We start from the raw sequence: 17806 nt of genomic DNA, 5'->3' as shown, positions 1-17806 counted from the left end.
CTTCATAACTTCATTCTGGCCAGTGAAATGTGAGCAGAAGTGAGCCATGCCCTGTCCAGATCTGGCCATGGAAAATCTCTTATTTGATTATCAGCTTTTTCTCTCTGCCTTTGATTTGCCAGCTGGATGCAGAAGATCCCACAAAAGACTCTGAGATCTTAGAGGTGATGGAAAGGAGCAGAAGGCCACCTACTAAACACCCTCTTAGACCTATTGTATGAGCAGGAAATCAACTCTTCTTGTGTTAAGTGACTTAGATTTGAACTTGTTACAACAGTTAGTGTACCCTATCAAAGCATGAATCACATCTACCTCCAAGACATTACGATACAGAGTATGCACAGGACAATGTGGAAATACCAGAAGGAGGTGGCTCACCTGGGCTGGAGCTAGATATCTGGGAGGGCTCCCCGAGAAAAGAAACACTTAAGATGAATCCTAAAGGACAGTATGAGACAATGAGGAAAGGGACAGAAGGTTGCGGGGGAGAAAGTATATGCAAAGTCATTAAACCCTGAGGAAACATAGTGCATTGGGAAAGTGTTAGTGACTCCTGACTAGAATGTGGAGTTATGTTGGGAAAGGGAGCTACTCAATATGTATTTGTTAAAATGACTAATAAAGAGCAAAACTTAGGAGGCATAGTAACTATCTGAAATGATGATAAGGGAAGAGGAAAAAAGTTCTCAGAAACCATCTCACTTAGAAGGCAGAATATGGGCGCCTGGGTGGCTCAATCAGTTGAGCGTCTGACTTTGGCTCAGGTCGTGATCTCACAGTTCATGGGTTCGAGCCCTGCATTGGGCTCTGTGCAGACCACTAGCTCAGAGCCTGCAGACTGCTTCAGACTCTGTGTTTCTTTCTCTCTTTGCTCCTCTTCTGTTCATGCTCTGTCTCTCTGTCTCTCAAAAATAAATAAATGTAAAAACATTTTTTTAACAACAACAACAACAACAACAAAGAATAGATGATACTCTCTTCCCTCAGGTAGAAAATGCAGGATGAAGAGATAAAAAGATGAGTTCAGTTTTGAAGAAAACTGAAGTGGAGATAACCAAGGAGCATCCAAAAGAAGGACCAGGAGGTCATCAGATGTATGGGCCTGGTTCTCAGACAGCAGTTCAAAAAGGAGAGGTGGGTTTGGAAAGTGTCACAGGAGAGATGGTGGCTGAAGCCACAAGCATGATGGGACTGCTCAGGGAGAATGTTCGGAGTGAGAAGTCAGGGAAACAGAAAAGGAAGTAAGGTAAGTGGGAAAGAGAGAAATAGTGAGAGCAAGATAGAGAGAATACAAGAAACAAGTCATAAAAGCCAAAGAGAAGAGGTCTTTAGAAAGCAGTCAACTGTGACAAATGCTTCAGAGAGGTGAAGTAAGATGATGGCCTGAAAATGTACGTTATATTTGACAACTAGGCTGCTATTTGTGACCTTAACAAGTTCCATTTCAGGATTGGCAAAAGCCAGACTAAAATGGTCTGCAGAGTGAACGACAGGTGAAGAAATTAGAGACAGGAATATAAAATACTCTTTAAGGAAAATTAGCCTAAGAAACAGCTAGAAGTGGAAAAAGAGTTTGTTTCATTTTGGTGGTTTTTTTTCCCAAGATGTAAGACTTAAACATGTTACTATGCTGAATCCTCTGACCTTTTATTTCTCTATCTGTAAAATGGGTATAATAGTGACCCTTCTGCTTGGCCCACTAAGTTGTCAGAACAAGTAGTGTGACATACGTGAAAGATTCTAAAGTACTGTGTAAAGGGAAATGTTATGTGTTTTTTAAATGTCAAAAATATGGAGTCACAGAGGTCGAGAGTCCAGTGAAATATGGTTGGCTATAAAATCAATGAAAAGATTATAATCAGTCTAGGTCTAGAAATATTAAGAAAAGTGTCTTTTTAATATACACTATAAGTTGTTCACCCCAAATATTAAAGGCTAACAATACATTTCTATGTCCCATGCTGGGCAAAATTTTTCTGGGGCTCTGAGGTTATAGCCTGGATTTCCAGATGTCTTCATTACACCAGGAAAAAAACCATCAGTTTAGCCCTGGTATACTGCAGCACACTAAGTCATCTGGGAGTTTATTAGTCTTATGAATAGTAGTTCTTAAATAAATATTCTTGGCAATCACCCAATTTCACAAAGCAACAGTCTAGCCCCATAACTCAGATCTCATGACCAGTGAAATCACAGTGAACGGCCACAGCTTGCTGAGTGTGTTATTCTAAGGGGCGACTGGGGTATTCTGGGAAGTAAGCTAGCCGTTTTAGGACTTCCCTCCTGGGAAGATTAACCATCCAGAAGAATATGGTCCAATGATTATTTCACTAGTCACCAAACCTTTGGACTCTACAAAGAACATTATTTTTAGCACTGTGACATTAGTAGAACTAGTTTTTCTCTCCTAAAACTTTTCACAAGTAATGTTAACATGTCTCTTCTTCCTCCCTGGGAAGATATCTTATCCCCATTAAAGAAAAATCTCCTTTTCCTCTTTTCTCTGAACTTTTGGACAACTCTCTTCGGACTGGGTTTCCTATTTGCTGATGTCTCATCAGTTTTATTATTTTCAAGGGTGGAGGGTGCTAGTTAAGGTCAAGCAACTATGTCTCCAGATCCAAACAAAAATTGTGTAGAATAAACAAACCTTTCTTTACAATAGATACTAATCTGATCTTGAAACCCAAATAAACCTGATTTGCAATTGTTTCCACAAGCTTTGCTTTGTTTAGTTTTTTTTTATCTTTGGGAGACAAGACTACAACACTAAAATGGTGCTTCTTTTATCCATGTTTATCCCATCAAATATTTCACCGTGAATGTGTGGCACCACCATATGTAGCTATTAAACGAGGCCAAATGTCTGCAGGCCAAGTTTCAGACCTTTTCTCCACTGCAATGCTGAATTTTATCTTAAGACTGAGGGTCAGGGCGCCTGGGTGGCTCAGTCGGTTAAGCGCCCAACTTCGACTCAGGTCACGATCTCACAGTTCATGAGTGTGAGCCCCACGTTGGGCTCTATGCTGACAGCTCAGAGCCTGGAGCCTGTCTTCAGATTCTGTGTGTCACTCTCTCCCTGACCCTGCCCTGCTCATGCTGTCTCTTTTTCTCTCTCAAAAATAAATAAAACATTGAAAAAAAAAAAAAAGACTGAGGATCTTGCAATTACCTCAATCAGAAATACAAAGAAAAAGACAAAATGTATGCTGCCCTTAAACATCACCAAACACTTTAATCAAGTATCTATCATAAGTTTATTCTTTTATTCTAAAAGTAATATTGTAAATTTATTATTCTTCATCATCAGTGATGTAAAAAAATTTTCTTTAATGTTTATTTAATTTTGAGAGAGAGTGACAGTGCAGGAGTAGGGGAGGAGCAGAGAGAGAGACACAGAATCCAAAGCAGGCTCTAGGCTCTGAGCTGTCAGCACAGAGCCCAATGCAGGGCTCAAACCTACAAACTGTGAGATTATGATCTGAGGTGAAGTCGGCCACCTAACCGACTGAGCCACCCAGGCGCCCTTCATCATCACTGCTTAACAGAGAATGCAAAGACCCAAAGAGTTTAAGAACCTTCCCAAGGCTGTGACTTGTTTGGGGGCAGAGCCAGGTCTATATGCAAGACCCTCTACTCCCTAGTCTCCTTCCACCTACACCACAGAGTGCTCTCATCATGTCACCCCCCATATTTTGATTTCACTTCTCTAGCAACAATGGGAAAAGGCCTAGCTTCCTCTGAAGTCACTAGGAATCTCTGATGAAACATAGACGTGAATACAGTTCTCCCTCCAATGAAAATACATCACATATTGGTTATATAAGGAATGTTGTGGGGTCATCATGGGTGTGGAAAGCTTTTTAAAGGAATGTACAAATAATGCTTGGAATCCTGAAAAGGCCAAAGAGGACATTATAAACAAGTGACCAAATATAGAATGACGGAAAATTCCGTAAACAAATCAGTATTTTCATTTGAAGGGTTTGTTTTTATTCCATAAGGGTTTCTCTTACATGGAAAATCTCGTTTTTTCTTAAAGGATTTCAAATGAACATTGTGACCAACCTGTAGATGGAGAAGGAAGCCACTGAGCGAATCAGGGACGCCAAAGCCCCCACTTTGGCAGCTTCCGCCGCCCCCTGGACCCGGTACTGCACCGTCGTGGCATAGTTGATATAAGGTTGATTATAAACAACAATCTTTCCTCTTGCTTCTGGGGCCCTTCTCTGCAGTTCCTCGAAAGAGGTCACCACCAGAACTTCTGCGGTAATGCCTAGAAAAAAGTCATACAGGATTAACTTATGGTTTCCCATCAGCCTGGTTGAATTGGCACAGAGATGGTCATACAGGCTCGATCTGCTAAGTCTGGCAAACTGGTTTGAGAAGTTGAAGTTCTAGAGCAGAGGTCAGCCACTTTCCCAACAGAGAGAAAAGGCATTTAAAATAATAAGACATACAGCTCAGAAGGCTTTTCAACTCACTCGACCAGCTGGTACTAAACCACAAATTGCTTAAAAAGATAGATTTTTCCCCCTTCCCACCCTAAGAAGCCACAGTTTCACAGAATGACACTAATTATTTATAAGGAAAATGCATTTCAGAAAGCTCCCCTGGGATTATGGGAACACATGTTTATCTTTTAATAAAGCTATTTTGATATGTTGTTAAACAACCTTCATTGACATCATACTAAGAATGGCAGTTCCTAAAGAATGTTCTTAGAAGCCAAGAATCTTCAAAAATCCAACTTTTGACAAATAGTTAATGTACCCTCTACCAAGAACTATGAAAAGTCAGCTTGTTTTCTTTCCTCCTTTATACAAAACATTCTCAAAGAATATGGAAACTTCCCATGCTTCTCAATTTACAGTACTGGTTCATCACCAACACACATCATCATTCTTCAGAGAAAGCTCCTGAAGCTGTTGTGTAATTGTCCCATAATCCTGCTGTGTCACTTAGATGGGACGTGCCAGCTTTCCTCATACCACAAGACTTGCCCAGATCTTCCTGATGGAGGAACAGGCTTTCACAGCTTCCAAGAAGTCATTCAAAAACTGCCAGACCACTGAAGATCCAATTTGATGGAGCAGTTTGAGTGACAAGGAAACAATATTTAGTAACAAAGGCCAGATGCAGTGACTAAATAAAACTGTGAAAAGAAAGTGGCAGGCGCCTACTGTTCTGTGGCTTTAGCCACGCAGTCATGAAATATGTCAGTAAAAACTGAAATATCAACATGCATTTGGCCTGCTTCCTTAATCTTGCAAACTAGAGAACTAGGTTTTCCTGGAAGGTTAACAGATGCCATTAAAATATTAACTGTTACTTGGAAAATCCTCTTAAAATGCACTGCAGGTATAAGAGAATTCTTGCTTTCAGTATAGGCCCCATTATAATGGACCCTTTGGGCTGGCTCCACTCCTGCTTCTGGTTCTCCTACCTGGACTCAATTTGTAATTTTACTTTAAAGTGACTGACTACAGATCTATAAGCATGTCTCCACCAAACCTAACGGAGGACCATGGGAAGGGGAAGTGGGGGAAAAGAGTTGGGTAGAGGGAGGGAAGCAAATCATGAGAGACTCCTGAATACTGGAAACAAACTGAGGGCTAACAGGGGACGGGGAAAGGGAGCGGGGGAGAGGGGCATGGAGGAGGGCGCTTGTGGGGAAGAACACTGGAAACCAACTTGATAATAAACTATAAATAAAAATATTATAAATAAAAAAGCATGTCTCCACCAACATTCAGAACTCAGAATTTAATTTATAATCTAAGAAAAGCAATGTACAATTATAAAAGGAAGGAAGCCACTAGCTCCTTCACATGATAAATAAATAGGTATAAACATACAAATAAGAGTTCAGCTAGACAGATTTTGAGATTCATAACTATCTGAAACCTGGAAGTTTCCTTAATATTTGACTAGGGTTATTGTTGGCATAGTACAAGAATTTTGTTGATGGTTTTCAGTTGTTCCTAATGAATAACAGATTCAACGGTCCACCCAAGGGCTGTCCCAGCAGTAGGGTAATTTTGGCATCTGGGCTGGAGCCACTAGAAATGAAGCCGAATTTCTATAAATTTTCATAGGTCGTTGCAGAAATAAAGTCATATGAGTGTTACTTCACTAGAGTCTATGATTCAAGTTCTTTTAACAAATGAAAGAGTGAATGAGTCCTAAAAAGCCAAAACCCAACCCAGACACCACGGTTGTCAATGCAAATCACTAGCAGAAGCTTTAGGCCAAAACTTATCATCATAAACATGGAAAAAGAGTTCAAATTAATTGTTTTCTTGAAAGCCTAAAGTCATCTCTGACTCCTCTCTCCTTCAGCCCTCATGTCTAACCTATCCTCGAATACAGATAATATTATGCCTTAAGTATTGATTGAACCCAGGCCTTCTGCTCCATCCCATTACACTCTCACCTCCAGCCCTTATTAGCTCCCTTTTGGAGTGCTACGACTCCCCCTCTTCCACCCATCTGCCACTACGGGTGTCCCAGACTCCAGCCCACCTCCCTTCACCTCCACAGAGCTGCCCAAGCAAACTAACTGAACTGCAGAGACGTCAGATCAGCCTACACCACCACCCTGCACCCTGACCCTCCTCCCACTCTGCTGAAAACGATCCTTCAACATACCACTCAAGGCCTGTCCCTCTCTCAGACACAAGCTCTCTTTTCTTTTTGAAACTCCACCAATAATAAACTTAAAAGTTGCCACTCTCACCATGCCAGTTCACTCCTCAGTGTCTTTGTTCATACTATAGTACATCATGTCTTGCTGACCTCACTCTCCCAGCTCTCTCATGGGATGAACACCTATTCATTCTCCAGGATGTCAGTTAAGAATCTCTTCTTTAGTAAATATTCCCTGGCCTCTGACCTCCTGTCTCACCTCCCTTCCTACTGCCCTGGGGAAGACTGACTGATGAACCACCCTACTCTGGACTTTCAGAGTACCCCGGTCCACCCTGGGCACTGGACATCGAAAACCTTGCCTATTTATGACTCTCTCCACCATGTCAACTGTGATCTCATGGATTGGGGCCATGTGCATTTTTGCCTGCATCTCCTGGACCTAACACAGTGCTTAGCATTTATGTAGGTAGTTGGTCAAGAAACACTCCTCAAATAGCACTGCTCCAAATAAGGGACCGTTGAGAGGGTCTAAAGCATTTCCATAAAAGTGTAATTTTACCTTTAAAGTTTGATAGCATTTCTCTCATAATTACTCAGCAGTCTGATTCTCTTAACACCCAGAGCACAGCTGCATAATAATAGCCAAGCAAAAAAAGGCCTTGGGGCAGTCAGAATAGAAATATACATTCTAAGTATGAACACTCAAGGACTTGAACATAAGAATGCTCTTCTGTTGTCTGTCAGAGCCTCATTACCCTTATTTCACACAAAATTCTAAATCTAGTATTCAAACCTATAAACCATGAGAAATAACAAATCAAAAGGAAGAGACAGAGTTGGAAGCTGATAGTACCACAGAAAACAATGTCAGAGCTAGGAACATGTAAACCACAAATGCTAACAATTTTCTGCAATGCTGGAGATGTTCTTTATCTGTGCTAACATAATAGCCATTCAGCACATAAGGCTACTGAGAGCTTAAAATATGACTAATGTGACTAAGAAACTGAATTTTTGATGTAGTTTATTTTAATTAATTAATTTTTTAATTTTTAAAAAACATTTATTCTTTTTTATTTTTTTAATTTTATTTTTATTTTTTTATTTTTTATTTATTTTTTAAATAGTTTATTGTCAAATTGGTTTCCATATAACACCCAGGGCTCTTCCCCACAAGTGCCCTCCTCTATCACCACCACCTCTTTTCCCCCCTCCCCCTTCCCCTTAAACCCTCAGTTCGTTTTCAGTATTCAATACGCTCAAGTTTTGCGTCCTTTTCTCTCCCCAACTCTCTTTCCCTCTTCCCCTCCCCCTGGTCCTCTATTAGGTTTCTCCTGTTCTCCTGTTAGACCTATGAGTGCAAAATATGGTATCTGTCCTTCTCTGCCTGACTTATTTCGCTTAGCATGACATCCTCGAGGTCCATCCACTTTCCTACAAAAGGCCATATTTCATTCTTTCTCATTGCCATGTAATACTCCATTGTGTATATATACCACATCTTCTTGATCCACTCATCAGGTGATGGACATTTAGGCTCTTTCCATGTTTTGGCTATTGTTGACATTGCTGCTATGAACATTGGGGTACATGTGCTCCTATATTTAAATTTGAATAGCCATATATGTGTCGAAGCTACTATGTAGAACTCACAACCACTGCAAACTCAGCCATTATGTAGGCAAATAGCCAAAAGCATCTCTGTTGGCCCCGAGGCCCTTGCTTCATGACAGCTCAGGAAGAGCCGTCAGAGTCATGGTGATGACCTCCAGCAGCCGTCACAGATCAGGTGGGCTGTATTCAGTATCCATCGTTTGGGAAGGTAGAGTATGAACAAAAAGCATCTGTAGCTCTAAAATAAAACTAGCCTACCTGGAAGACTTTCCTCTTCTATATCAGTTTGTGCTGTGCACATGTTACACAAAGGAAGTTCTCATGTTCTCCTATGAATCAGCAGACTCCTCTTCTGTGCTCTCATCTTCCTTCTCCATTCTCAAAGATAGTACATGAAAACCTCTAAGAACAAAAAACCCGTGTGTATTCACAGTAAGGCTTTCCCTGACCTCCCTATTTATAACTGCAACCCACTCCCAACTCCCTAGCCCCTTATCTTGTTTAATGTTTCCATAGAATCCATCATCGTCCAGACACACCTACTACAATCATGTAAGGCCCACGAGCAGGTAGAAACTTTTGTCCGTTTTACTCAGTAATGTTATCAAGGTGCTTGAAATGGTACTTGATACAGATTATGTAAAATTCTCTCTCCCTCTCTCTCTCTCTCTCTCTCTCTCACACACACACACACACACACACACACACACACAGACTCATAGGCACAAATACATATATGCATGCATAAACTGAATAAAAAGAAGCAAAAAAAATTAAAGTATATTAATACCCCATCCCTGATAGCTCTCCAAAAATGTATACTTCCAAGGAACTTGTGTATTTCCGCAGGTCAGAAAAATCGACGATCATAATAATAGTTATATTTGAATATTTATTGTTCATACTAATGTTCACAGAAATTGCAAAGTAGTTATTAGGAGGATATTGGTAAGCAGATAGATAAATTTGTACAACTAGTAGGTGTTGATGCTGACAACTGAATCCAAGGGTCATGCTCCTCCTATTTATGCACTGTCTTCTTTCACAGATGTAAAATAGATCAAAAGAAAAGCTCAATATTTTCATTTTAAGAGGAAAATAAAGTATATATAAAGTCTGCCTATGTTATCAGTTATTTTTCTTAGTCTACCCAGAATCTGACTCCTGAATCAGAGTACTATTATCACATGAGGTCCCAATCTATTAACAGAAGAGCTGGGAGGGAGGCTTCACTCTGGGACAAGAGTCATCAGACTCTGTTAGAGTGATGAAAAGGATTATAATAGTGTGTGACTGAAGCTAAGAATATTCACATTATAAAGCAACTTTCCTGGCTACAGCTGATTATATCACAAAAACAGCATAAAATATCCTCAGGTTCCCTTTTATTCTCTGCACCTAATTTTTTAAATTGATCCATTTATTTTTTAAGCGACTACCCTGTGCATAATTACCGCTGTGGTCTCCTTGCAGAGACCACAGATGCTGACTGCTGTGGTGTTGGCTCAGATCATTTTTTCTATGAAAAATGTGATGAACAGACTCCAAGCTTGGTATCTTCTGACTTGATTCCTCCCAAGAAAAGTGAAGAATAGAAAGATAGCAAAGTGAGAATTTTTATAGTATCTTCTATTATTAAAAGGAAAGGAAAAGACTACAAACAGAAAAACCTGTCTCTGGGGCTCAATTCAACATGGTATGTTTTAGAAAATGGATCTGATTTCAGAAGACTTAGCCTCCAAAAAGGAAATACTCTAGCCCCACCCAAAAGGAAGCCTAGCTTCTTACTCTTATCACATAATCTTATGCTGAGTACACTACACAAGATAAGGAGGTCCAGTGGAATGGCTGGTTTTTTCCTGAACTCAGTTACGGTGAAGGAAAAACAGCTATTTTTAGAAACTCAGTGTTTTGGCCTGAAGTGGTTTCAAGGAAATGGCAAATTCATGGCAAGACAGGTAAAAGAACATCAGAGCAGGGCTTTTTAAGTATCCATTTGTTTATGGAGAATATTATAATTGTGTAATGTCCTTCTAATGAAAGAACAAGCCTTAAAGATTTAAATTCAAAAATTAACAGCCCTCCTACTGAGTGGCTTCGTACTGGGCATCAGAGACAGCATGGACTTGACTAAGTTCCAGTCCTATCCTTGAGAATGAAAAAAATCTGGGAGGGAAAAGTAGGAAAGGAAGAATTTAAAAAAGAGCACAGGCAGTCACAAGGTTAAATGAAAGTACAAAGGAAGAGTTCACCAAATAATAAATTACTTCTGACTGGGCGAAATCTAGGAAGTTTGCTCTAAGATGAAACTTGAAGTGAGCCTTAGAAGATTTCCAATAGCCTGAAAATGAAAAAAAGGGAATTCCCAGGAAAAGGACAAAGAAGGGAAGACAAGAATAGATGAAACATTTATTCATTTACAGTGAATAGGAGGCTTCCTGCCTGGCCCCCAAACAGACAACGAGACACTCTAAAATCTTCTAATTTTTAACCAAGATATTTATGGACCCCTATTTCCATTCCATGAATTCCAAGAAGGCAAGGAAAACAGTCTCTTTGAAACAATTTTCAGGAAAAAATATATTAAACTCAGCTATTGGTTGAGTGAGGGAAGAGTGAGAGGCATATCGCACCCCAACCGAAGCGGCAGGTACTTGACCCACGCTCTCCACACTGTCTCCTGAGATCTGGCGCAGGTTAAATCTGGTCTGTCACCTTGAGAACAAGCCCCGACCGAACTGCATCAAAACCCACAGGCATGGTAGATTCTCATCATCTCTGGAGGGACAGCTGTCTGCCCAAGGGAGCAGTGTGCCAGAAGCCATCCCGACACCTGAGGACAAGGCACAAGCAAAGCGACTTGTCTTCTCTAAGATACAGAACACACACGTCTTCTGTGTGGTGGACAGATGCCGGCCACAGGACCGCTGTGTCTAAGTCAGCTTGTAATGGGGCACACTCCAGTAGCACGGGGACCCAACTCGCAACACGTAGCGGCAACAAGCGTGGGGCACAGACCAACCCTCAGCAATCTGATCACTTAGATCCCAAACTGCTACCGTTGGTAAGGCCACCACCGCATGAAAGGCAGTCACAGTTTGGGGTACATTGATTAATTTCGGCCGTTATCACAGGGAGCATGTATAGTTTAAAACATGAGGTGGAGTGTGTTCAAAACACAGTTGCATTGCCTTCAACATGGTTGCTCTGAGACAGGTTTGAACTTGTCTGCTTTCCCCTCAACCGGTCGTTCAACCCTGAGTATCTTCATGTGATGGCGACTGGGGGGGGGGGGGGGGACTTCCATCAAAAACATTATCATCTTGTACATCTGTAAACATGAACTGTTGGAAGACCCCATGTACCTCAGCCAGCTTCCAGTGATATTTCAGCAGGAAAATCTACAGGCCTTAGTGACGGCAGGGGTACAGAGGTGAGTTTGTGGCTGCATTTCCACAACACAGGACACGTGACTGTGGTCTGGGGCTCATGCCTGGCTCCGCTGCGAAGGTGGGGTCTGAGAAGGGGGTGCTAACAGACTAGAGAGCAGAAGAGAGAACTGAGATTAAAGACATAGAGCGAGGGAGACAACGGCACAAGAGAAGGCTGCCAGTCTGTGGGACGACGTCACATGGGAGCCACGTAGCTGGATTCAGGACTTTGAGTGGGGAAAGAGAAGTCAGGCAAATCCGGATTTTCATTTTGAAAATACCACTAGTCTCGGTGTGAGGAAGGCCTGGAAGATACCAGAAAAGGTATAGAGGGCTATCTCAGGGATGGCCACCACATTCTGGTTGAGAGGCAACAGTGGTTGGACAAGGGCAGGGCAGTGGAGAGAAAGAAGAGTGAACTCCTTTGAGCAGCAGTGTGGAGGGGACACGATTTACTGCGAGGGGCAAAGTGGCTTCACAGACTGTTGTACTCCCCATCTATATAATGGTTGCTTTCCTGGGGAAAGTGGTATGTACACTGATATTTATTAATCAGATCTCTCAAAATGAAGCCCTTTTTTTTTTATATATCTTAAGATGAATCCTATCCATGAAATAGTCATCTTACTCTAAAACTTCTTTACAAAGTATTTACTATACTACATTATGCATTCTTCCAGATATGTTTAAAATAGGGTATTTTTTATCAGTAACTAACAGCATCCATCGGTATGTAACCTGGCTTGAATACTGGCTAGTAAAGCTCATTAGCCTTTGATCTTGAATAGGCTGCGTAACTTCTCCCAGCCTGTAAATGGGAATCACAATAATACTGAACCCACCAGGATTCTTGTGAGCATCAGGATATGACAGAGGTAAAAATTGCTCTGTGTGCTATAAAGCATTAGAAGAAAATAAGAGGAGTAAGGTATGTACAGGCTTGGATATATGTCAAACAAATATAAGCAGTAATTATCTGATTTATTTAAAATTTCACTTCAAAGTAATTACCCAGAATAAAACAAAAATAATGGATATATCTTTAGCAAATATGGAGACTACCTGGATCAGAGCAGAGCTATTCATCTTCTTTTCTTTTTTAAGTTTTCTTTTTAATGTTTTTTTAAATTTTATTTTATTTTATTTTATTTATTTATTTTTTTTTTTTTGAGAGAAAGACAGCATGAGCAGGGGAGGGTCAGAGAGAGAGGGAGATACAGAACCCGAAGCAGGCTTCAGGCTCTGAGCTAGCTGTCAGAACAGAGCCTGATGTGGAGCTCAAACCCATGAACCGTGAGATCATGACCTGAGCTGAAGCTGGACATTCAACCGACTGAGCCACCCAGGTGCCCCTCTTTTTAAAGTTTATTTGTTTATTTTGAGAGGAAGAAAGAGCACAAGCAGGGGAAGGGCAGAGATAGAAACCCAGGCAGGCTCCACACTGCCATCATAAAGCCCAATGTGGGGCTCGAGCCCGCGAACCAGGAGATTGTGACCTAAGCCAAAATCCGTTGGTTAAGCAACTGAGCGACCTAGGTGCCCCAGAGCAGAGCTATTCTCTCTCACATCAGACAGTTCCAGAGGCCATGTCAGGTCTGACTAAAGCAATCATTTAGGAACTACGTTATAAAGATGCCACATCATGTTGGGCAGAGAAGCTGGGGAGGTTTCTTGGGTCTACTTGGCAACAGAGGGTGTACGAGTAATGGAGGAACAGGTGAGAGAAGCAGGGAAGGGACTTTCCAGAGAAGAATCCGAGGAATGGGATGTGACAGAGAAAGATGCTAGCAGCCCTATCTAAAATTACATCGATGCTATATTCTATGATTTCCTCTCCCCTTTTCTGTAAGAGAATGACACATGCCAGTCAATTGCCTTGTGAACTGCAGTTTCCCTCTTGGAAGACACTGAGGGTGGGTGTGGCCGTGAGATGTGCCCTGGCCAGTGGACCGCGCATAGGGACAGTGTATGGCCACAGCTGAGCAGAAACGTTATGAGCCACTGCAAGCCTTGATTGTCTCTTAAGAGATCTTTTCCTTCACCTGGGACAACATGTCCCAGATGGAGATTTCTCCTTCTGCCTGGATCCTGGAGTGAAAAAGATACTTGAGGCAGAAGCAAAGGCTCTACCAACTTCATATACTTACATTCAAAGTGAACAAGAAATAAATCTTAGGGGGAAACCACAGAAATTGGGGGTTGTTTGTTACCATAATACTGAGTGAGAGCTGACTGCAGCAGGAGCCCTGAATTTAAAGCTTCTATCAGAGCACTTCACAATCTATATCTGATGACAGGTAAGATATAGAATGAATATATTTAATAACTTAGGGAAGACTGTTCACTGAAAATTAGGTAACTACTTTCTTCCTCTTGTCATATATCAAAGTGGTCAAATGATCAGCACCAAATAGTAGAAAACCAACAAATCTGAAGAAGAATTTGGCAAGTGTCAGTGATTTAGCATGTGCAGACTAAATGACAAAGAATTTTAAATAAGAGATAAACCCTAGAGATCATTAAAACACAGTCTTGGCAGCTTCAGTTAGCTAACGCACCTGACGTCACTTCTAACAGAAACAAGCAGCCCTGTTGTACTAGTAAATAATTCTACACACTCTCAATAGATTTCAATATTTCATACCTAAATGCATTTTCTCTCTAAATTCCATCTCCAAAATCCAAGGGCAAAAGTGATAAAAACTGGTGTGTTTATGTTTATATCTGTTTATATCAAGTACAAAATAATGTTATTATAGTGTTTTATCAGAAAGATAAAATAGCTCCATGACAGCTTGGCATTCCAAAATGGGCTTTTTTATTTAGCTGTGTTTTGAAATGTTAACTTCCTATGCTGTTCTTAGAGAAGTAGAACTTGGAGAAAAAAATACCATAACAAAACAGAATTTCTGCCCTCAGTAAGAAGAAACCTGACTCACTTTCATAATTCAGTTTGACATAGCAATTTGCCACTGGAAGATTCTAGAGACATGATGGAAAAATCAGAACCATAGGACTTAAATGAGAATTTCCTGGATGCTATTTATTAAAGTCCATGGGCTAGAAGGAGGCACATCCAACTATCAATGTCAGTCCTTTACAGTAGATATTCAAAGCCATCACCATACAGTTTAAGCAGGAGAGACTTAAGCGTAAGAGCATTAACCACACTTAATGGGTGAGAAGATAAGAAGTTTCAAACAGGTACAAGAAGGTTCAAATGTCTTACCAAACTAGAGAATGGCAACACTTGGATTTGAATCCAGGTCAGACTGACTCCGAATCCATGCTCTTGTCATTCAGCCCATTTGGCTTCCTAATTAACTTAAATAAGCATGTACTTCCATGTTTTCTAGGACTCTCTCCTCAGGCAGCCAAAAACTTTCAGAGGAGCCCAATGTCTTGTTTTATTCCACAAATTTCTGGATTTAGGAAGTGGAAAGGAAGGGCAAAGAGGTTCTAAAGGCTCACAAATGAGTAAGTATCATTTACTTAAACTTCCACGAATTCAGAGGCTGTGTATGGCTCTCAGAATATCTAAACTCCCTTGTTCCCTGCTTCCTATCCTCTACCCTTCACTTTTTTTTTTTTAACAAATTGGCTATTCTCAACCAAATATTGCTCTGATTCAGCAAACAGTTAAATCAAACTAGACTCAACTAAAATAACTGACATTAAGGTGGAGGGAATGTATTTCCATTTTTAAAAAGATCGTCACCTACATTTATTCATTCATTCATTCATTCATTCAACAAATGTATCTGAGCCCTTCTAACGTGCAAGGCCATTCCAAAGTGCTAAACATACGGTCAATGATACAGTGACTTCACTAATGAAGATTATATTCTAGTGGAAAGGACTGGCACTCATCAAAAACAGCAAATGTATTAATAGTTACACAATTTAATAAGTGAAATATAGGATGGTCTAAAATTGAAATCCTTGAGACTTGTTCTGGTCTGACAAGAATCTTGGAAATCTTCTAAGAGAAAGGCACATTGAATTAAAAAAAAAGAAAACTGAGAGATGAGTAAATGTTAACTAAGTGAAACAAGAGTAGAAAGGGAGAAACAAAATATTTCAGTCTGGTTAGGTAACATATGCAAAAGCTCTGAAGTGAGATGAAGGGCCAGGAATTGAAAGAAGACCAGGGTAGAGTGTAGGGTGATTTAAGATAAAAGTAAGAGAGGAAGGGAAGGAGGAACAAGTTTAGGCAGAATCTCTCAGGCCCCTTTAAGGAACATGGGCATTTATCAAATGGGTAGCTGGAAATAATTGAACGATTTTAAGTGGGAGTAGTAATAATCTATCTTCTGGTTTTCAAGGTCATAGAAGATTTCACCCAAGGTGGCAGTGGCATTGCAAGTTTATATTTTAAGTATTAGATCAGAACAACAAAGAAGCTTGCTCACTATCACAACTTCTATTCAACAATACACTGGAATTCTTAGCCAATGAAGTAAGATAAGAAAAAGAAATCAAACACTTAAGGATTGAGAAAAAGAGATCAAATACTTAGGGGCTGGAAAGAAAGACACAAGTTGTCCTTATTTGAGAATGACATCTGTAGATAATCTACAAAGAAATTTATAGAGAAACCAGTTTTGATGTTTATGCAATTAGTATAAAAAAAATCCAAATAGCCTATGTACTAGAGAAGCTCTGATTAGGAAATAAATAAAATTATGTTATTATTAATGGCAACAGAAACTACAAGTTAACTTTAAAAAAACTGAGAATGTAGTAGAGGAAAAAAAATAAGTTGTTGTATTCATATTGAGAATGGAGACCAAAAATAGCCAGGAATATATCATCAACAACAACAACAACAAAACACAGAGAGTGTACTACCAGATAGTAAGACTTATTACAGAGCTTTAACAATGAAATAAGTGTGATGTTACTAGCTGAAAATAAAAATAAATAAATAGAATGGAGTCCAGAAATAGATCCACCCATATGTGAAAGTTTGGTATATGATAATGATAGCATTCCAAATTGGTGGGAAAATGATAAATTGTTCAATGATGATCCTAGAAAAATATAAAACTAACCTCTATCTTCTAACATAAAGAAAAATAGATATAGAAATATCAAAGAGATGAGAAAAAAATCTTTAAAAGTTTTTAAAATTCACAATCCCTATCAAAATTCAGAATACCAAGGTACCTGGTGGCTCAGTCAGTTAAGTGTCTGACTCTTGGTTTCAGCTCATGTCATGATCTCATGGTTCATGGGTTTGAGTGCTGCATCCGGCTCCATGCTGACAGTGTGGACCTTATTGGGAGTCTCCCTCTTTCCTTCTCTCTCTGCCTAGCCCCCACTTTCTCTCTTTCTCTCTTTCAAAAATAAATAAATAACTTAAAAATATTCAGAATTCCTGTAAAAATCCCAACAATATGTTTTTGTAAAAAATAGAAAAATTCTTCCTAAAATTCATTTGAAACATCAAGGGACCCCAGATGAATGAATGAATGAATGAAAGAAAAAGAAAAAAGAAAGAAGTCACACTTCCCGATTTCAAAACATATTCCAAAGCTACTGTAATCAAAACAGCATGAGAAGACAAGTGGACTAATGGACTAGAATATAGTGCCCCCCCCCCGAAATCCTCACTTGTATGGTTAAATGATCTTTGATAAAGGTGCTAAGACCACTTCAACAAATGGTATGGAAAACTGGATATCCATATGCCCAAGAGTAATTGGACCTTTATCTTACCCCATATACAATTGTGAAATGCATTAAAGACCTAAGTGTAAGCCCTGAAACAATAAAATTCCTAGGACACATAGGAGGAAATTTCCATGATACTGGACTCGCCAATGATTTCTAGTATATGACACTAAAATCATGGGTAGCAGAAGCAAAAATAGACAAATGAGACTACATCAAACTTAAAAGCTTTTATGCATCCAAGAGTATGATAGTGAAAAGGCAACCTACAGAATGGGAGAAAATATGTGCAAATCATCTATCTGATAAAGGGTTAATATCCAAAATATATAAAGGACTCCTACAACTCAACAACAAAGCTAAATAACCTGATTTGAAAATTGGCAAAAGGTTTGAATACACACAAAAAAACATAATACATGTTACCTCACACC

The 17806-nt window shown here is 39.9% G+C and overlaps 1 protein-coding gene across 2 annotated transcripts in view; it reads right to left on the bottom strand.

Moving 5' to 3' along the window:
• Window positions 1-17806, bottom strand: part of CPQ (carboxypeptidase Q) — a 335799-nt gene that overhangs the window by 282158 nt on the left and 35835 nt on the right. For both annotated transcript variants that reach the window (XM_029923922.1, XM_029923923.1), the window contains exon 2: window positions 4069-4276. In XM_029923922.1, coding sequence (XP_029779782.1) covers window positions 4069-4276 — 208 coding nt within the window. The remainder of the gene's footprint in view (window positions 1-4068; window positions 4277-17806) is intronic.

This window comes from Suricata suricatta, chromosome 15 (genome assembly GCF_006229205.1).
Source record: "Suricata suricatta isolate VVHF042 chromosome 15, meerkat_22Aug2017_6uvM2_HiC, whole genome shotgun sequence".
Classification (NCBI taxonomy): domain Eukaryota; kingdom Metazoa; phylum Chordata; class Mammalia; order Carnivora; family Herpestidae; genus Suricata; species Suricata suricatta.
The sequence above is the reverse complement of the archived record's forward strand: the minus strand, read 5'-3'. Positions and strand labels throughout refer to the sequence as shown.